Source organism: Carcharodon carcharias, chromosome 1 (genome assembly GCF_017639515.1).
Source record: "Carcharodon carcharias isolate sCarCar2 chromosome 1, sCarCar2.pri, whole genome shotgun sequence".
NCBI lineage: Eukaryota > Metazoa > Chordata > Chondrichthyes > Lamniformes > Lamnidae > Carcharodon > Carcharodon carcharias.
Genome location: NC_054467.1, coordinates 30,261,936 through 30,284,148, shown reverse-complemented (window position 1 = coordinate 30,284,148; position 22,213 = coordinate 30,261,936). Strand labels below are relative to the sequence as shown.

The following is a 22,213-nucleotide window of genomic DNA, read 5'->3' as shown; positions in this document are numbered from 1 at the left end:
TCTTCCTGTGAAAGAAAATGATAGATGCAATTTGGAAGACCGGGTGGAATGAAGGACATAAACCCAAAAGCCTGCCTGTTCAAGGTTTCAAAAGCTATAACCAATGCTTTTATTGAACAGTCAACTTTGTTTCCTTTAAGAAATGAAAGCTCTTCCTAAGATGTTGTACGTGTCTTTAGTGGATTACTTGGTCTATAAATATAAAATAATTTAACCATAGTATTAAACCCAGATTGACAATGGGCATTTGGACAATTAAACTTAGTCCCTCCATAATGTATTCTAAGCTTACATTGTGAAGAAAATCTCTGCATGAAAATTTTCTGATTACTAGAGATAATCAAGCAAGCCACAATATTTGATCACTTTTTTTCCTTCTTCATTCTTTCATGGATCTGGGAATTGCTGGAAAGGCCAGCATTTGTTGCCCTTTCCGAGTGGCTTGCTAGGCCTTTTCCGAGGGCAGTTAAGAGTCAACCACATTGCTGTGGTCCTGGAGTCACATGTAGGCCAGACTGGGTAAGGATGGCAGAATTTCTTCCCTGAAGGACATTAGTGAGCCAGATGGGTTTGCCATTGGCACCATTACAGAAACTAGCATCCTATTACAGATTTTATTAATTGAATTTAAATTCCACCAGCTGCCAGTGGGATGTGAACCCATGTCCTCCAAGCATCAGCCTAAGCCTTTATTACTAGTCCAGTGACATTACCACTATGCTGTAATTTCCCCTAAATCTCCTCACTCAATTTAAGCCTGCTGCCTTGCAGACCATATCAGGACCAATGCTGTTGTGGAGAACTCAATAATGCAGCCAAACTCTCCAATCACCAGATAGCATCTCCAGACATTTATACAGTTCCTTTTAACAAAAAAAGCGATTGTTTCATCACAATTACCTATTAAGGAGATTTCCCACATGGAAGGATAACATCTTTAAATAAAGCTTATTTCATGAAAAAAATAACCCAATGTAAATATGTAGAATGATTAGCCTGTCTTGCATCATTCTCTCCCATAGTCAATTGATTACAAACTTTGTAATCACCTTGCTACCAATGGATGTATGAAGTAATAGCAAGACTCTGGCAACCATACTGAGCCAAATAAAGTTCGAGGTGATGCCAACATTAACTATCTTCAACTTATCTGGGTATATTTTAAAGTAAAAGGGGAATAAAGGGATAAAGGGGAATAGTTTGGAAAATTGAAGCCCAAGCTCTTGCAATTTTTTTTCAGCTTTCCACTGCTCCCCTGATAGCTTTCTTTTGTTCATTCATTGAATGAGGGCATCGCTAGCAAGGCTTTTATTTCCCATCCCTAACTGCCTGCGAGAAGGTGGTAGGGAGCTGCCTTCTTGAACTGCTGCAGCCTGTGTGCTAAAGGTAGTGCTGTTAGGGAGAGTCCCTGAGGAGGCGTCATCCTCGAATAAAGGGACAGCCGACGATTGAGAGTTCCAGAGTATTGTCTCGGCAACAATGCAGGAACGGTGATATATTTCCAAATCAGGGCCGTGAGACTTGGAGAGAAACTTGGAGTTCCCATGTGCCTGTTGCCCTCGTCCTTCTATGCCACAGAGCTCACTGATTTCAGAGGTGCAACTGAAAAAGCCTTGGTGAATTGCCACAGTGCATCTTGTACATGGTACAAGATGCAGCCATAATGTACCAGTGATACAGGAAGTGAATGATTAAGGGTCTCTGATCAGCACCTGTAGCTTAATGTGTATCTGGTTTGTCCAATTTAAGTTTCTGATCCCCAGAATGTTGATGGTAAGGGATTCAGTGACAGCAATCCCATTGAATATCAAAGGGGGGTGGAAAGACTCTCTCTTGTTGGGCATGGTCATGCACTTGTGTAGCATGAATGTTACATGCTACCCATTAGATCAAGCCTAAATTTTGTCCAGTTCTTGCTGCATGCAGGCAGCGACTGAGGAGTTGTGAATGGAACTGAACACTGCAGTTATCAGCAAATATCCCAATTCTGACCTTATGATGGAGGGAAGGTCACTGATGAAGCAGCTGAAGATGGCTGTGTCTTGCACACTGCCCTGTAGAACTCCTACTGTGGTATCCTGGGGCTAAGAATAATTGGTCTCCCGGGGCTGAGAATGATTGGTCTCCCAACAACAAAAACCATCACCATCACCTTTCATTGTGCTAAGTATAACTCCAGCCAATGGAGAGGGTTCCCAGATTCCCAACAACTTCAATTTAACTAGGATTCCTTGATGCCATGCTTGGTCAAATACTTCCTTGACTTCAAGGGAAGTCAACACTCATCTCACTTCTGGTATTCTGCTCTTTTTTCCATGTTTGGATCAAGGCTATAATGAGGTCTGGAGCAGATAGATTCTGGCAGAACCCAAACTGAGCATCGGTGAGCACTTGATAGCACCATACCTCAACTGTTAATCATGAGTAGTCTGGTGTAGCGCTAATCAGTCAGTTTGTGTTTGCCTGATATTTTGTATAGACAGACAACATTATCAGGTAGGTTTTAAAAAAATTAATTCATGGGATGTGGGTGTCGCTGGCTAGGTCAGCATTTATTGCCCAAAACCTAACTGCTCTTGTTCAGAGGGCATTTAAGAGTCAACCACATTGCTATGGGTCTGGAGCCACATGGAGGCCAAGCCAGGTAAGGACAGCAGATTTCCTTCCCTCAAGGATATTAGTGAACCAGATGGATTTTTAACGAGAATTGGCAGTGGTTTTGTGGCCACCGTCAGACATTTAATTCCAGATTTTTAGTGAATTCAAATTTCACCACCTGCTGTGGTGGGATTCAAACCCAGGTCCCCAGAGCATTACCCTGGATCTCTGGATTGCTAATCCAGTGACAATACCACTGCTACCACCTCCCCTGATGCCAGTGTCGCAGCTGTACTGGAACAGTTCGACTAGAGGCGCAGCTGGTTCTGGAGCACAAGTTTTCAACTCTACAACTGGAATATTGTAGTGGCCCATCAGCCTTTGCTGCGTCCAGTGTGCTCAATGATTTTTTGTTAGAATGTGGGAATTAATCAAGTTAGCTGAAGACTGGTTCCTGCGATGGTATGGATTTCAGGAAGAGGTAGAGATGAATCATCCACCCTGCACTTCTGACTGAAAATGATTGTGACTGCTTCAACCTTGTCTCTTGACTCAGGTGCTGGGCTCTTCCATCATTGAAGAATGGGATGTGCATGAAGCTGCCTCCTCTGTTAGTTGTTGAATTGTCTACTACCATTCACCACAGGATGTGGAAGGACTGCAGTGCTTTGCTTCGATTCGTTAGTTGTGGGACTGCTGTATCACATGCTGCTTCTGCTGTTTAGCACATACACAATCCTGTACTGTAGCTTCACCAGGTTGGCACCAAGTTTGGTGCAACTAGTGCTGCTCCTGAAAAACTCTTCTATACTTCTCACTAAAGCCAGGTTGATCCGCTGGCTTCATGATAACGACAGAGTGAGCAATGTACCAGGCAGCCAATGAGATTACAGATTGTGCTTGAAATACAATTCTACTGCCATTGGCGGTCCACAACATCTCATGGATGCCCAGTTTTGAGCTGTTAGGCCAGCTCTGAATTTGTCGTATTTAACACTGTTTGTGCCACACAACACAATAGCAGGGTGAAGAAAGGGTTTTGTCTCCATAAGGACTATGCAGTGCTCATTCCTATCAGCGCAGAGTTCAAGTAGGTTTTTCCCAGCACTTGTTCTCTTCCTATCTGATGCAGGCCTATTCTGAAAAGATATGTTCTCGAGTACTCAGCCAGCCAATCAGCAGTGGTGCTACCAACTCACCCTGAGCGATACGAAGTCCTCCCCCAGAAAACATTCTGTCCCCTCTCTACCCTCAATACTTCTTCCAGGTTATGTTCAACATGGAAGCAAGGTAGGTGGGACTTCATGTGGTCTGGAGTTAACATTAAAGACAGCTAGAGCCACTCCCTACCATCTGTTTACCACTATTGCTACTCTGGTGGATCAGAACATACCCATGGACAGTTATGTAAGAGTCTGGGACATTAGCTGTCAAGTATGATTTAGTGAGTATGACTACTGACTATGTCAGGCTGTTGCTCATCCAGTCTGTAGGGCAGCTCACCTAATTTTGGCACAAGTCCCCAAAGTTTCTGAGGAGGACTTTGCAGGGTTGACAGGGCTGGTGTGCCTTTGTTGATGCTGGCTGGTCCATGCAGTTTTATTCAGAGTGTTTTTTGTAGCTTTTTGATACAACTGATTAGCTTGCTATGCTATTTTAGAGGGCAGTTAAGGGCCAACCATATTGTAATCGACCGGGAGTCACACATAGGCCAAGCCAAACCAGGAGTCGCACACGAGAGAGACAAGGTAGGAATGGCAGAAGTCCTTCAATAAATGAACCTGTTGGGGGTTTACGACAATCTAGTCGTTTCATGATTACCACACTGGCTTTTTTATTCCAGATTTATTTAACTGAATTTAAATTCACCAGCTAGGATCTGAGCTCTCATCTTCAGACCATTAGTTCAGGCATCTGTATTACCAGTCCAGTAACATAACCACAGTGCTACTGTACCTGTAGCTATCTGCACACACATCCCTTATAGGTTGGACCACAATTTGATAGTATCAGAAGTAATGCATTTTCATTACACAAAATGATCGGTTTTATTTTACCCAATCATGATCACATCCATTTTTCTGTGAAAAATGTAAACAATGGATTTGATTATAAGTTGCCAAATAACAATCAGGACTGGAATGCTAGCTGATTCACTCCCCCCTCTCCACCTCATTTTGACTGATGATAGTGAGGCCAAGAGTAGTAGTCTAGTAACTGCCCTAAATCATTAAAAATCACAGTTTAAACCTGGCACATTCCTGGTTTATAGTTCAAATATGGTAACAAATTCTGCATACATGTTTAAACCATGCAGCTTGTGGCCCCGAACAACTCCACATTAGATGAGCATCTAATCTTAATCACATTATAATGAAGTACCAAGTGCAAACTAGAAGCTTTCCACAGCCGAGGATTAAAAAAATAAACTCAGATTATACAGAAATAGTAATGGAACAAGTACATAGTATGTACACAATCACCTATTTTTGAAGAGTAGCAAATAAAGCTCAAATGCGAGAACCAAAAAGGGGAGTGAGGGAATTTAACAGACTTTGCTCATAATGAGGTACATCTACAAACAGAATTGTTGATTCATATATACCATTTCTCCACAAGTAATTTGGACAAGGTCCCATTTGATCATTGTAATTTATTTATTTTTTTAAATGAGTTACAAGAAGAGGATCCATTAATGTATTTATATGAGTAAAAATGCTTTGTGGGGAATTCTGGAATCTTTCTCTGGACAAACTGGAAGCACTATGTTTTAAAAAATATATCCAGTCTTATTATTTCCAGTTTGTTACCTTTTATAGCTGGCAGTAAATGTGAAGTGATGACCTGGTTTAAACTCCATTAATGGAGCTTTCCTCAAAGAAACACTCAGATGAACCATTTTTGCAATAAAACCACTATATGTCTCTTTTTGCAGCGAATGACTAATTTTGATTATGTTGCCCATTTAGAAGAGGCTGCAAACAGACGAGAAATTAGTTTATAGGTGCATAAGAGATTTTTGTATTTCTTTTCAAAAAGGCAATAGGCAGGAACAAGTAATGTCAGACTAAAAATGAATGCAGACTTCATGAGCGCCAATAAATGTTTCTATTAACATTTCCAAGTCTGAAACAGCACACTGAGCCAAGAATGTCCCAGGTTGGATTTATGGTCCTTGCTGAGTTAGCTGATCTCAACGTGAGAATTGCTGGGAATGTTAAAATTGGCTTCCGTGTCAATGAACTCTAAGAAAGAAAGTGAGAGGTGAGACACACACGTATAAACAGGAGGAGATGGGTAGGAGACACAAAGATGTTAGTGTGGACATCAGCAAAGACTGGATCAGCTCAACACTTGTGCAAGAACCAGCACTTGAGAAATATAAAGCAAAATTGTTGGGACTAGTGGAATTGCTTCCCAGCAAGAGATAGTATCAGGGCTGGAGGGGTCAAAAGGGGGAAGGCATTATGTTAACAGCAGAGGCCTTTGCAAAAATTAACCTGTAATGGTGTGAATCTGCTTTCACTTTCCATGTTATTGCTAACTAATTATGTGCAACAAGATAATTTGAATAACTTATAATGGACTTTCTTCCCCAACTGAAACCATGTTAAGTGTAGCAATTACAATCGATCCTGTTATCTGCGTAAAATAGTTTAAATAACAAAGCTACTTGTACTTACCAGCTAACCTGTGTGGAATTGAGTTCAAGTGCTTGCTTAAGAAAGCCTCATTAAAACTCTTTGGATTTGTGTCTCCAAACAACCCGCTCATTTGCTGCGTCAGCACTGTTTGAACAGCATCAGGCACATTTTTACTCTCAGATACTGGAACAATAAAAGAAAAACTTGGTTGTTTACATGTGTATGCATATCTGTCAATAATATATACTTTGAATGTGAAAAAGATTTATAAAACAACACCATACACTTAAAATTCATGCCAACATATTAATTTTTGTTGAATTTAATATGCTGAGACCATCTATGCAGCACATTTTTGCTAGATTATTTTAAGTTTGTTTAAATAATATGTTCATCAATGATCTTAACAATATACAATACACATTTCAAAAGGCAATCTGTGGGTAGATGCCAAATTGATTAGACTAAGGCATGATTTATAAGATTGATGAGCTCAATGGGAAATTTTAGTTTACAACATTGTTTCAAAATTCTCCAAGCATGATTTTAAGTATCAGAATATAATGTCCTGCCTTGCTTATGAATTTACCATTCTTTCACAGGGTGTGGGCATCACTGGCTAGGCCAGCATTTATTGCCCATCTCTAATTGCTCGAGGAGGTGGCGGTTGGCCGCCTCTTGAACCGCTGCAGGCCATGTGAGTAGATACACCCACAGTGCAGTTTAGGGAGGGATTTTGACTCAGCAAGAGTGAAAGAATGGTGATATAGTTCCCAAGTCAGGATGGTGAATGGCTTGGAGGGGAACTTCCAGGTGGTGGTGTTCTCATGCATCTGCTGCCCTTGTCCTTTGAGGTTTTAGATTTGTGGGTTTGGGGGATTTACTAGCTTGGCAAAGTAAATTGAGAACCATTTGCTGCAAAACAGGATAAAATTAAGAATAATCTTTACATTTCAAAAAAAAACTTTCAGTCCCCTGACAGCCAGCAGTACTCTCAAAGATGTTTCAATGGGATTCAAGGTAACAATCTTAAAATTACCTCCCAGGAAGCACCTGAACTCTACTCACCTTTTGGAAAAGAAATCAGAAAGTCATAATGTGAGAAATGAAGGCAAGCTGCCAGTATATTATTAACTATGCACTAGAACATAAAGTGCCTATAAATGTAATTTTTTTCAGAAAATAATGTTGCATCAGTGTGTCTTTTACATGATGTCATTCTTCAGAATAATATACATTTTGATGATTTAGCAAAGTGGAAAAATGTAGTTCCATATATCATGGCCCAATTAGAACATATATTGCACCAGTTTCATCTTTAGCCAACATTTTTGTAACATTAAACCTATTTGCTGATGCCCAAGCAATAATCCATAGAATTTAACAGATGGCTTCCTAGTGTCTGTAAGGCAGGTCGTAAAGACAAGCGAATACTTCGTTAAGAGAACATTAAGTGGTAATTACACTTATGCTTAGGGCAACACTAGTTTAGTCAAGACGAACAGGAGAATACAGGTCATCGTACCAGCTTTGAAGAACCGAAACAAACACTCATGGAGCCAAGGATTGTCAGGATCAATGGCAAAAGCTCTTTTGACTGACTGCAACATCAGAAGGAATTTCTCTACAAAAACAGTAAAACGAAATGGCACATTATTAGCTAGAAAAACAAAGGAAATATTACATTCATGTCGCATTTCATGTTCTCAGGGCTTCCTTACTACAACTACCTTTAAAGTGCAGTCTCAGTGGTTATGTAGAAAATGTGGCAACCAGGTATTGATCTGGTAAACCTTCTCTTGAACTGCTTCCAACACACTTACATTCTTCCTCAAATAAGGTGACCAATGCTGTACACAGTGCTCCAGATGTGATCTCATTAGTGCTCTGTATAACTGAAGCATAACATCCCGACTTGTGTATTCAATTCCCCTCGCAATAAATAACAACATTCTATTAGCTTTCCTAATTACTTGCTGTACCTGCATTCTAACCTTTTGTAATTCATGATTAAGACACCCAGATTCCTCTGCATTTCAGAGCTCTGCAATCTCTCACTATTTAGATAATATGCTTCTCTTTTATTCTTCCTGCCAAAATGGACAACTTCACATTTCCCCATATTATACTCGATTTGCCAGATCTTTGCCCACTCACTTAACCTAGGTCTTTTTGTAGTCTCCTTTTGTCCTTTCCACAACTTATTTTCCTACCTATCTTTGTGTCATCAGCAAATTTGGAAACCATCCCTTCATCCAAGTCATTTATATTAATTGTTAACAGTTGAGGTCCCAGCACTGATCCCCGTGGCGCTTGTTATATCTTGCCAACTTGAAAAAGACCTATTTATACCTACTCTCTGCTTCATCCATCCCTCGTCCATGGAACCATTCTGCTAATTCTCCTCTGCACTCTCTCAAGAAACATCACACCTTCCTCAAGTATGGTGATCAGAACTGGACACAATATACGAGCTGCAGCCTAACCAGCACTTCATGAAGGTTCAACATAACTTCCCTGATTTTGTACTCAAAACCCCTATTTATGAAGCTCAAAATTCACTATGCTTTCCGATCTTCTACCGCAAAATGTCCTGCAATGTTCAAAGATTTAAGCACATGCCCCTCTGTCCCTGCACACTTATTAGAACTGTTTCACTTTGTCTATACTGCCTCTTCCTGTCCCTTCTGACAATTTGCATCGCTTCTCGGTTCTCTGTATTAAACTCCATTTGTCACTTGTCTGCATGCTTTGCTGGCCCATCTATGCCACGTTGTAGTTGATTAGTATCATGCTCTGTCTGTCACATCTCCCAAATTCGGTATGAACTAACATCATCCAATCTGAAAAGCAACCATTTATCATGCCTTGCTGTCCTTAAGCCAATTTTTTTAATCCAAGCTGACAATGACCCTCCCTCCTATTCCATGATCCTCTCTTTCATTAACCAGCTTTTTAAGTGGTACTTCGTCAAACTCTCAAAATCCATACAGACAACATCCATTGCAATCTCTTCATCAACATTCTCTGTTACTTCATCAAAAAATTCAATTATATCTGCCTATCTCTCCAAGCGCCTGTTAATTTTTTCCAATTGCTGTTTCTGAAATCTTATCTACCACTCAAACTGACTAGCCTGTAGTTGCTAGGAATCTCCTTACACCCTTTCTTGAATAAAGGTGTCACATTTTCTCCTCTCCAATCTTCTGGCACCTCCCCCATATCCAGCCCTACTGCTCCCACAACTACCACTTCCTTTAGCAATATGGGATGCAAACCATTGGGACAAGATTTATCCACTCCTTAGTACTGCCAGCCTTTCCAGGACACCCTTATCAATTTTCAACCCATCCATTACTCCTACCATTTCTGCTTCCACCTTGATTTTCTCAGCATCCTCTTACTTAGTAAACACCAATACAAAGTGCTCATTATGTATTCTAGCCTTATCCTGAGCCTCTAAGGCCTTTGTCCCCAACAGGACCCACCCCACCTCTTAATACCTGCTTAATATTCATGTGCCAACCAAAGATTTTTGTATCTCTTATATGTTGTCATTGTATTCTAGTTTTCACTTTGCCAGTTTTATTTTCCTTTTACCCTCACAGCATATTGTATTTAGCCTGTTCTTGATAGCAGAGATCTAACGTAAACTGCATCATATCCCCTTTTTTGTTTCATCATATGCTCTATCTCCCTTGCCAACCAGGGAGCTCGCTTTAGTTCCCTTACCCTTCATCTTCAATGCACAGAATTTAACCTGTACCTGAAACATCTCCTCCTTAAAGAACTCCCATTGTTCAATTAGAGATTCTCCTGTCAATCTTGGGTTCAATTTTACCTTGGCTCAATCCCCTCTTATCCCAATGCATTTATCCCTCTTCCAATTTAGAAGTTCTACTTTAAATTGTTTCTTGTTCTTTTCCATTATAAATTGAACCTTAAGATACAATGATCACTCTTAACCAAGTGATGCCCTACAGATACTTGGTCCACTTGGCCACCCCATTCCCCAGCACCAGATCCAACAATGCCTCCTTCCTAGTTGGACCAAGAAGTCAAGAAGTTCTCCTGAACACATTTCTGAAATTTCTCCCCTCCGTTCCCTGTACTCCAACACTACCCCAAGTGATATTTGGGAATAGAGTAACACCACTCTATAGCTCTTGCACATCTCTCTGGTTTCCCTGCAGGTTTGCTCCTCTCTATTTGGAGGCCTACTGAATACCCCCAGTAGTGCGATGATACTGTTTCTGCTTCTCAACTCTAATCAAATGGGTTCAGTCCTTGCTCCTCAAAGACATCCTCCCTTTCCAACACTACAACGTCTTTCCTCATCAGTACTACCACTTCACCTTCCTTTTTTCCTTCCCTATCTTTCCTGAAGACTTTGTATCCTTGAACATTAAACACCCAGTCCTCAACATTTTAAGTCATAATTCGATTATTGCCACTACATCAAATTTCAACAGTGATTTGTGCTTGTTGCTCAATAATCTTATTCAACACACTGTGTCTATATACATGCATTCTAAATCTGCCTGTATTCTTTGTAGTCCTTCTTAGTCTGCTCCTTTTTAATATGGTACTACTTCTTTCTCTAGTACTATCCACTTCACTCACTTCTTTATGCACCATGTTCCTCTACTTCTCTAGGCTACTGCCCATCCCTGGGCCAATTTAGTTTGATCCCTGCCCAGCCATACTAGTGAACCTCCCAGTCAGGACATTGGTTTTAGTCCTACTGAGATGCAACCTATCCCTTTTGAAATGTGCCTCCTGCCACAGAGCTGGTCCCAATGCCTCAAGAATCCGAAGCCCTCCCTCCTGAACCATGCATCAAGCCTTACAATGATCCTCCTATTTCTACTGTTGTTGCTGGGAGTTATGCAGAGGTTACTATCCTCGAGTTCCTGCTTTTTAACCTCCTCCCTAGCTCCTGAAAACCTGGTTGTAAGACCTCAATACCTGCTCTATGCTCTTGTCACTGATGTGTACCACAGCAGCTAGCTCACACCCTTCCCCCTGCAGAATATGCCACATCCTCTGTTAGGAAGTCCTTTACCCTGGCACCAGGGAGGCAAGACAACAACCAGGAGCCCTGATGATGCTTTCAAAAATGTCTGTCCGTCCCTCTATGGAATCTCCTATAACAACTGCATTTCTACTCTTCGCTGTTCCCTCCTGCGCAGTCCCTTGCTCATGGTCTGGACTGCACCTCTTCAAGGTGCCGTCACTCCCAGTAATCTCCAATACTGAACACTGGTTTGAGTGTGACAAAAACCCCAAAGACTTCCTAACAGAGGATGTGGAATTCTCTGCAGGGGGGAGTGAGCCAGCAGCTGTGGTACACATCAGTAACAAGAGCATACGGCAGGTATTGAGGTCCTGCAGTCAGGTTTTCAGGAGCTAGGGAGAAGGTTAAAAAGTAAGAGCACGAGGATAGTAACCTCTGCATGATTCCCAGCAACAGCAGAAATCGGAAAATAGGAGGATCATTCCTACTCTTCTGGATGGCCACCCTTCTACTATCCTAAACTCTTACTGCTTGTGATCAGTGTTTGGCAAGTGACTTAGCATTGCACACATTAATTACTTACCTTTTCTATAGTAGATCTCAAAAGCAAAAAGATGGGTTTCAATTTTGTTCTTTACCAAAGTTTTCAGAGGTGTCAAAAATTTAATGGCTTCTTCAAGTGGATTGTCCACCTATTTAACAGGAAACAAAATTTATTAGTATGAATAGAAATTCAATATACACAACTTTGTGGTCAGTTTGTGTTCTAATCCAGAAACATTACAATTAATGTTTATATACTAAAATCCAATGCATTGGTTTTGATGCTGCAAAAGCATTAGCAATAATGTTTACGTTGGTAGGTTGAAAACCTCAGACTATCTTGGAATGTAAGATTTAGACTATCTTGGAATATAAGCTTTACAACCTGGGAAGAGCACACAAAATTGGTCCACCTTGACATCCAAGGGAACTTCCACTAAGTTCACAATACATTATTTGGGAGCAGAGATCCTACCAATTCCTAATCTTGCAAATGCTGATGCCAAATTATGGCAAACACACTGCCAGTCATATTTTGATCAAATAATGTAGCACAGAATAAAGGCTTTCTTGGTTCATAAGGGGCAGCCAACTACTTCAGCTAATTGTGAAATATCAGATCGATACATTACACTTCTAACATCATTACTCAGAAAATTCAGTTTAAACAAGGGGCTGCTTTGGGTGGGAGGCAGGAAATGCAGGGAAAGAGGACTCAAAACCAGGAACTGCCTCAACCTCCCTAGAAAAACAGATTAAGCAAGTTCAAAAAACATATCCACAAAGGCATCCCAACTCCTTTGGGCCACAGAGGTTTTCTCTTATCTACTCTACACAGAATCTGTAATTCAGAATAATTACACATACAAAGCTAGATCAATTGTATACCTTTGCTAATTTTTCAGGTACGAGCTCCTCCTTTTGTGCACCAATCTCTTCCTCATCCTCTTCCTTCTTCTTACGTTGATTTTTCAGCTGCTTCTCTTTTTCCGCATTCCTCTTCTCTTCTTCCAATTGTGCCTTCTTCTGCGCCCGACGCTGCTTATTCCGTAACTTCTTCAGCTCTTTATCTGACAGGTTTGCTGCAGGAAAAGAAAACAGACATTTAACATGTTTTGGGAATAAACAAAATAAACCAAGTAGCTCATTTGCTGTTGACTGCCATGTTTATCAAGAACAGGAAGGGAGGAAGAACAAGATAAAATTAGTTAACAAATACCTGTATCAGCCTCCAATTCTTTGTTCTCATCAGTTAGTGGATGATCATGAAGTTTCAGGTAGATCTCAATAGCAACCTTTGCAGCTTTAAAATAAAATGGATGACACCGGAGCACATCTTCTAGCTTAAGTAAATCCACATAAGACCTCAATGTCATTTTCCTCATACAATACGTGTGGAAATCAAACTGGTCGTCTGTAATTTCTGCAAAGTGCTATTAAAAAAAACTTCAAATCAGTGTGGAATCTTACAAATAGAAGTGCATAAAGGTAAGCCGTTGGTTTCTTAATGCTACATTTTACAACCATGTAGAGGCATGTCATTCTTCAGTGGATCTATGGAGCAACTAGTTTGAAACAGATGATTTTTTTTTCAGTTTTTGAGAAGACTAGTATTCTGAAATATGACTAAATAGATTTAAGTATATCAAATAAGAAAAAATTTAAAGCTGCTAAACTCCCCAACATCAGTATTATTGTTGCCATTTGAGCATAGACTGGCACAACATAAAAGCTTTTTTCTAAATCAATCACAAATAGACTCACTGGGGGCAATTTTAACCTAACCTATCTGCTAGGATACTGGCAGGAGCTGGTAAAATGTTAGTTTTACAGCATGTCTGATTTTACTCCTCAGGGAAGTCAATGGAAGTAACATTGAAAAGGGGTGTAAAATCCATATTCAATCAAATCCCATGGGCTTCCTGCCTGGCAAGTTAAAATTGCTGAGTATATCAGGAGCAGCACTGCTTCAAAGTCACCATCAGTATAAAATGAATAACTATGTGTAGCCAGTTTTGCCTTTATAGGTTACAGTAAAAAACAGCAAAAATTTTAATGCACAAAAATATAATGATATATTTTGTAATGAAATTGACAAAGCCAAACAAGAATAAAATCTTTTGGGAAACATTCATATGGCATTAAACATTCCAGATTAGATGTAGAATTTACTTGCGTAAAATGTAACATTTCAAATTCATGAATAAGAGTGGACTTTTCAGTTCTAGCAAATTTACATCCCATTATAATAGAAATGATAAACTGTTCGTTTGGATTCAAGACAATCCCAAGCAAACTTTTTGTAGCGAATGCACTTGCCATGCCAGAAATTTCATGCTAATTTACGTTCACAATGGTATAAATATCGTGCTTTTTAATTCCAGCAGTTACTGAATCCAAAACAGTTCAAACTGTGTTCACTAAAACCAAAGATGATCACTTGTTAGGTTCCATTATAATACAGGAAAACAGAGACATCAATAATAAAAAGCATACCACAATGTCAGAGTGCACCAGGGCCAACTCAACTTCTACTTAGAAGATTAGGGATATCTTTCTTTAATCAAGGTGTTTTCAGTCAATAGATTAAAGCACAAGATAGAAAGCACAGTATTGTCTGAAGTACCAAGTAAGCTTTTAGTGAAAGGGGGTAAATTATTGTGTTTAAATTTAACAATACAAGCATGAGTATATTTGGGTTACAAGAATTATTTCAATTTGCAACTGGTCATTTTTTATAGCAGAATAAAATTCCAGTCTCTAGATCAGTCACAGACTAAGGACAAACCTGTCTCTTAATTTTTTGATTATAGGTCATGTAATTCTAAATTTTAAAAGCAGAAAGTGAGTGAAGATTTCTTGTGTTCAGTGGTTAAGCTGTTCTGTAGGTGACCAGTACTTAGAGGCTGCATTAATTTAGTTCTTGTCATCATTTTTTATAGTAAACATCTTTGCTAAATGATCTCTGATGCTTCAATCCAACTTGGAGTTGAAAACTAATCTTCTGTCTCAACTGGGACGAAGCAACCACTGAAGTGACATAATCTCAAGATGACTCATTGCTTACTCTGAATGTACCTCGTTGGACATTGTTCATTAAAGAATGACTGAAAATGGTTTTACATTTTATAATCCAGAAATCCTTTGTGGTATAGGGGCCTTTCTGTAGCCTTTTTGAGTAGTGTAGAACAGGAATACAATGAGCAATTTTTTTTTTGTAAATCGCAAGAGCTGCAAGAATTTTGGACTTAAACAATGGAATCTGTTTACAGGGCACCATTTGTGTCTTATTCCTTCACCATATTCCTTTATTTGTAGTTTTAAATGAAACTGAACAAGTAGTTCAGCCTGTACATGGCAGCCTGATGGTTCTATTTTCCTTCCTTCTAACTGATGGGAGACCATGTATTCTCCAGTAAGTAATTGGTCATAATTCAAGTTTAGTAGTTGTATCCTTGGCTACATCGCAGTGAATGAAGATGAGTTTGACTCATAAAAGACCATATTCACAAGGAATGGGGCCTGGAGCACACTGCAACAATCCAACTACAGGTGAACAGTGACATTTTAAATAAAGAAATACAAAGGCAAACATTGGAAGGATAGAGCAGGGCTTGGTTTTTTTGCATTACTTGGAATTATTAGACATTGATTCCCCCCACCCCACCGTGCTTCACCCCACTTCTAAAACAGTAATATATCTAACGCCACCAAAAATATATTCTGTTTCCTTGAACTTACCCTCTCTATTTCATGACACTTCTTCAGAGACTCTCCATATTTGTTCATTGACTGATAAGCCAGAGCACATTCTGTCTGGAACCACATACATTGCATCTCATTCAGATTGTCCACTGCAGCTGTTCCTTCCTAAAAAAAATACAAATAAGCCTGTGACCTGGAATTCGGTGACACAAGATATGGAAATTATACCTTATCCAAGCTTGTCTGTTACCCATCTGGTTAATAAGGACATTTGGTGAAAATGATTCACCAGCAAGCTTAGCTGAGTTACTCGATTAAGCAACCAATCAAACCATTAAAACAAAAAAAATGTCCATTTCATGGGTCTACATTATACTTTCGGCAGTACACAATAATTCACATTAGAATGTGTTTTTAAAAGTTTTTTCCAGACAGCAAAATAGTACTTTTATGAAGTATCCATACCAACAGCAATGCAGAGTATCGTGCAAGTTATGTACAGATGAATTATATAAAAATATTAAATTCAAATCATGCTAATTGCACACAACTTGTCATATAATTTATATTCATAACTGCTTATACTATACAGTTAATTAACAATTAAGATACCAACTCTCGTAAACTTGGAACACATTTCCTCAGCTTCCTTCACAAGGTTGGCCTTTAGCATGTATTTAGCACATTTGGAATTTATAAATCTGTCAGCTGTATCCAAGGCTTGAGCCTCATCCATCCATTTGGCAGCTTCCTTTATGTTTCCGGCATGCTACAGGGAAAACAACATGTTAGACAAAGGACCTAATATAATTCAATGCCACCAATTTGATTGCAGGCAGAAATCTTTAGTTTGCTTACATTAAGTATATGTAACAATCTGCTTAAGAACATTTACACTTCAAATAAACTGCAGATCCAGTGAACTTATAATTTGAATCCTTTATGGTTACCCAATTTACGATTTTGACATCCATATTTAAAATGTTAATTCAAAATTTCCAGCACCACAACAAAAATAAATTTTGTTTTAAAAAAAGACTGCATCGTAAGATTGGTATGAACTGAGCGGAAAGAAATTAGGAACATTAGAACTTTGTAACTCTGAAAAGTTTAAACATTCCAAATTTCAGCAAGTGCTACTAAAGTACAGAATTTTCTTTTACATGTTTACCTTGTAGATTTTGGCCTTGACAAGGAACAATTCTATGAGAGTTGGGGTACTCTCAATTGCAGCATTGATGTATTCCAGGGCCAGAGAGGGTTGTCCAATTCTATCATAATGTTGGGCTAAAAAGTACTGGACCCACAATCGAGTAGTAGGCGGTTCTAGGTTTCCATCATCTATAAATGGAGGAGGAAAATCAAATTCAAATAGAAGCTTAAATAGTAAGCTTACAGAACAAAGGGAAAGTTATTCAAAACAACTTGCATTTATATGGTGTCTGAACATAATAAAACACCCAAGGCACTTCATAGGAGCATGATGAAGCAAAGTTTGGCACCAAGATCTGAAAGATATAAGGCAGGTGAACAAAAGACCAGTCAAAAAGATACGTATTACGGAGCATCTTAAATGAGGTAAGAGAGATAGAGGAGCAGTGAAGCCTAGGGAGAGAATTCCAGAGCTTAGGGCCTTTGCAGCTCAAGGCCCTAAGCAATGGTAAAACAATTGAAATTGGGGATACTCAAGATGCCAGAATTAGAGTTAAGAAAGGTTGGAGTTTGTGGGCCTGGAACAGATCACATATAAGGACAGGCAAGTGCACCGAATGACTTCAAAACAAGGATGAGAATTTTAAAATTTTGTTGCTCAACTAAGAGCCAACATAGGTCAGTGAGAATAGGGCTAATGGGTGAATGGCACTTTGTGAGTTAGACACAGGCAGCAGAGGTTTAGATGACCTCAAGTTTGTGGAGGGCAGAACATGGAAAGCTGGCCAGGAATACATTGGAATTGTTAAATCTAGAGGCAACTAAACTTGAAGGTTTCAGCAAATGAGCCAAAACAAGGGTGGAATTAGGCGATGTTATGGAGGTGGAAATAGACGGTCCTAGTGACAGTGCGGATATGTGGTTGGAAGTTCATCTCAGGGTCAAATATGACACCAATGAGAGTGATGGAGTTGGTGGGAAGGATATGAAGTTTTTTGCAGAGACCAAACATAACACCTTCGGTCTTCCCAATATTTAATTGGATGAAATTTCTGTTCAGCCAGCACTGGATATCAACACAAAAAATCTGCCAATTTAGACAGTAGAAGGACCAAAAGGGATGATGGTGCGATACAGCTGGATGTTGTCAGGGGGCACATAAAGACTGGTGCCGTGTTTTTGCACGATGTCACCAAGGTCAGTATGTAGATGAGTAATAGGAGGGAACCAAAGATAGATTCCTGGAGGACAACGGAGGTAATGGTGTGGCAATGGGAAAAGAAGCGATTGCAGGCGATTGTCTACCTATAATTAGATAAATAAGAATGTAATCAAACAAGTGCTGTCCCACCCAGCTGGACAACAGTGGAGAGGAATTGGAGGAGGATTGCGTGGTCAACCATGTCAAAGGACATGTATACTTAGTAGGAAGGGATCACAGCTGCATCCCCGTATTGATTTCAATTTGAAGGGCAACAGTAATTTCAGAATGAGTCAGTTTGCGTATCCAACTTGACTAGTGTGTAATTTTGAGTTTATTTCTCATACTTTTGAAGACCATGGCCAAATGTCAATTTCCTGCATTTCTCCACATACAGCAGAATTCACCACATACGCCAGAAGTGGGCTGGGATGTTTGTGTTATTCTTTAACTGAAAGTGCATGTGCAAGATAAAGTAACAAAACACAGTCATTAGCATTTTGCTTTTATGAACAGCATAGAGTACAAAGAGTGAAGTGATATATTTAAAAACATTGGTTGTTGTGAGCAGTGTGTGGGGTTTTGAACATCCGTTATAGAAAAAACAATGAAGCCAAAGAGTATCCAGTGTAGATTCACCAGGATGCTGCCAGGAATGGGAAACTATAATTGAGAAACTTGAAATACTGGGACAATTTGCATTGGAGCAGTGATGGCTAAGAGGCCATTTAATTTTTGAAACTTAGGGTTTTAAATAGTGAATAAAGGAAAGGCTATTTCCTGAGAAATTGGTTAAGGGCCATCAATTTGCACTTTATTGATGAAGGAAATCCCATCCATTTTCTCTAGAATCCCTTAAGAGATATGTGGTCAGAAACACATCTCAGTCAGATACGACACCAAGGTTGCAACCTACCTAGTTCAGCCTCAGACAGTTTCCTGGGAGAGAAATTGAGTTCCTTGGTTCCCTTCTATTTCTCATCTACATAATGGTGGCATAATGCACAAACATGTCAGTTTCCACATGTATGCTAACGCCACTTGACTATATTTTACCATCACCTCTCTTGACCCCTCCATTGTCTCTTTGCTTGTCTGACATCCAGTGCCAGATGCCCAGAAATTTCCTCCAACTATATTTTGGGATGACCAAAGCCATTGTCTTCAGCACTCTTTACAAACTGTTACCCCACCATCTACTCAATCTCTCTCCCAGGAAACTGTCTGAGGCTGAATTAGATAGGTTGCAACCTTGGTGTCATATTTGACTGAGATGTGCTTCTGACCACATATCTCCATTACTAAAGGCCTCCTGCTTCCAAATACGTAACATCGCCTAACTCCATATCTCAGTGCATTTGCTGAAACCCTCATCCATCCATTTTTTACCTCTAGACTTCACTATTACAATGCAGTCCTTGCCAGCCTCCAACATTCTACCCTCTTGTGAACTTGAGCTCATCCAAAACTCTGCTGCCCGTTTACAAGCTTGCACAAAATCCCTTTCTCTAATCAGCCCCTTTCGCTAACCAGCCCAATGCTTATTGACTTACATGGGTTCCCAGTTAAGCAATGCCTTGATTTTAAAATTTGCATCTTCGCTTTTAAATTCCTGCATGACCTTGCCCCTTCCTACCTCCAATCTGCTCCAGATGCATAACCCTCCAAAATCTCTGTGCTCCTCCAATTTTGGCCTTTTGAGCATTCCTGATTTTATTCGTTCCACCACTGGTGGTAGTGGCTTCAGTTGTCAAGGCCCTAAAGTTCTGGAATTCTATCCCTAACTCTCTTTACCTCTCTTTCCTCCTTTAAGACACTCCTTAAAAGAAACTCTGTGGCCAAGTTTTTCGGCATCTGCCTTAATATCTCATGTGGCTCAGTTTCAAGTTTTGTTTTATCATACTCCCATGAAGCACCTTGGGATGCTTTATTATGTGATATGTGTTATATAGTCAGAGCCATTATGGCAAAGAAAATTCCCATTGAGTCCATGTGTCAGCAAAGACAGGAATAGATTACATATATAACATCAATGCTGAACACATGAAACCTAATCTTAGAGGGGAAAAAAGCAGATTCCTAAAAATGAATTAGAAACAATTGTTTAAAATTACAATCAGGTAATTTAGTTTAATTTCACATTATGCTGCGTACCATGGGTTAGCAATACAATTGATAGTAACCAACATCATAATGTTTAAGGGTTAATTAATTTATCTCACAAAATAGCAAGTTTCCATTTATAAAAGTTCTTTTTATTCTGAATAAGTTATAATGAAAGGAATATGGGTAGAGCAGTATATGCATGCACACATCATTTAAGCATGTTGCCTAACCTTTATATTAACTAAGAGTAGCTGTTTAGATCAAAGCATCTCAAAAATTTGTTCAGAATGGATAGAGCTGACTGGCTAAAATTTCCTGCAATTTTCCAGAGTCTGGAATTCTTTCCACTTGGCTCTAAATAACCCTGAAAGCAAGATGGCACTGGCTGGACAAACAGCAGGAGATTTGATGCTGATCTTTACTGGTATATTGCATGATTTTAGTTGGTTTAGTGCAGCTGCACCCTAAAGATATCTACTGGGAGATTCTTCAACCCTCTGTCTCAGCAATCTGCACCAAAATTTTCAGGGCTTAGGAAACTGGGCTGTGTCCTTATAAAGGATATGCAATTCATTATCAGATAACCCACAAATCTCTTGATAAATTTGGTTTAGAATCTAGAGCATGGTGATGAGTTTCTGCTAATGTCACACAACTAGCTGCCCAAAACAAATTTCAGGTTTGGAAATACCAATTAATACCACAGAAATACCTGAAAAGGTTTTAACTTGTATCTGACCGAGCAGCATTTGATGCTTGTGCTGGTTGCATCATTCCATTTCCCGTTCCTTACCCAATATGTATGTAAAAAAAAAAATTGACAATTTAAAATCTAACAGTTAATCTATTGACACCAAACATCAAAGTTTATTTTTATAAATGAATTTGTGTAAGATTTCTGGCGCCTAATATTGAAAGGAAGCAAAATATCTTGGAGCAGAAACTGTTAAATTCAATGGAAAAAAAATTGAAGATACAGAAAAAAATCAGTATTAAAAAAGTACTTTAAAAAAGCATACAACGTTGAGGCACTTGATGCAATTCAATTCTCTGTGGATTTTTAAAACTTTTTTTATAAAGGCGGTACATTTGTTAAGTCCACTGAAGGGACATGAAGCAGTATACAGGTACAGTGTCTCGAAACTGGAAACCTCGGGACCAAGTCCACATCAGATTTCAGGTCTTGCCAGTTTTCAGAGAAAAAAATTGGAACCTTAATTCAATTAATGTGAGACACATGAAATCAAGCGAATAGGTTTCTTTTTATTAAAGTTTGTAAAAAGAATACAGAATAGTGAAAAAATAACATTTGAACAAAAACTAATAAGTAAGGCTGACTTGCAGGCTGTGCTGGATTCAAAGTAAGGGTCTGGCGAATCGGGCCAAGCTCAGACCACTCTGACCATGGAAAATTACTTGCGCATGAAGCCAATAAACTAGTCCAGTGTAGCACTGTGCCACAGCACCTAGCTGAATTGTCCCAGGTAAGTTATTTTACTCATTTAATAACAATTAAAATTGATGCATGGTAGCTTGTAAAAATGTCTGGTTTTCAGATAGCCGGATTTGAGACAATGGATCTGCACATGGTTTCACCTGACTTGAAAGTGCTGCATGGTTAAAATGTAACGGCATTTTTTAAGATCACCAGTTATTGATGAAAAGAGCCATACCGTCACCTCCATCCAAAAGTGCACGTTTTTCAAAGGGTCCAAAAACGGAGGCAGGTTCAACATTCAAGTCATGCATATACAAACAATAAAACTTACCATTTGGGTTAAAGAGGTTGCAACTTTTCAATGACGTTTCATACCCAACTACTAATTCTTCTAGAATCGATACCTATACAAATAAAAAGACACTTAATTTTGTTTCAAAAAAGAAAGCTTAAGAGTATAAGAGCTCTGAAACTATTAGGCACAAAGCAGTTACCTTTTCTTTATCATTGTATAATGACTTCAGAGTTGTAAACACAGGAGGGCAACCTTTGCTGAAATTTATCCTTAAATACTTGTCCAAAACCTCTCTGAATTTTTCCCCTGGCAGGAAGAGAAACAATTCAACAGACTTCCATTACTGAACATGACTGATAACACAGCACATAACCAGCAAAGCCACTCAGGCATAGTCTATTCCAAGAGCATTACCATAAACCCAGTCAACATAGCAACCCCTGAAAAGTCTTTGAAATACATTAATATCATTGTGTTGTCCACGGTTGTGGAAGTGGGGAAGATAACACAGGAT

At 39.3% G+C, this 22,213-nt stretch overlaps 1 protein-coding gene across 4 annotated transcripts in view; it reads right to left on the bottom strand.

The window, feature by feature from the left end:
• The window catches only part of naa15a (N-alpha-acetyltransferase 15, NatA auxiliary subunit a), an 87,257-nt gene that overhangs the window by 5,411 nt on the left and 59,633 nt on the right, over positions 1 to 22,213 (bottom strand). For 3 of the 4 annotated variants that reach the window (XM_041190576.1, XM_041190584.1, XM_041190593.1), the window contains 10 exons: positions 21,899 to 22,005; positions 21,736 to 21,808; positions 16,679 to 16,848; positions 16,124 to 16,276; positions 15,544 to 15,672; positions 13,022 to 13,235; positions 12,691 to 12,884; positions 11,843 to 11,951; positions 7,768 to 7,866; positions 6,282 to 6,425 (listed from right to left, as the gene is read on the bottom strand). In XM_041190576.1, the coding sequence (XP_041046510.1) occupies positions 6,282 to 6,425; positions 7,768 to 7,866; positions 11,843 to 11,951; positions 12,691 to 12,884; positions 13,022 to 13,235; positions 15,544 to 15,672; positions 16,124 to 16,276; positions 16,679 to 16,848; positions 21,736 to 21,808; positions 21,899 to 22,005 (1,392 nt within the window). Of the gene's footprint in view, positions 1 to 6,281; positions 6,426 to 7,767; positions 7,867 to 11,842; positions 11,952 to 12,690; positions 12,885 to 13,021; positions 13,236 to 15,543; positions 15,673 to 16,123; positions 16,277 to 16,678; positions 16,849 to 20,678; positions 20,755 to 21,735; positions 21,809 to 21,898; positions 22,006 to 22,213 lie in introns of those variants that run through there. The other variant, XM_041190601.1, reaches the window with a different exon arrangement.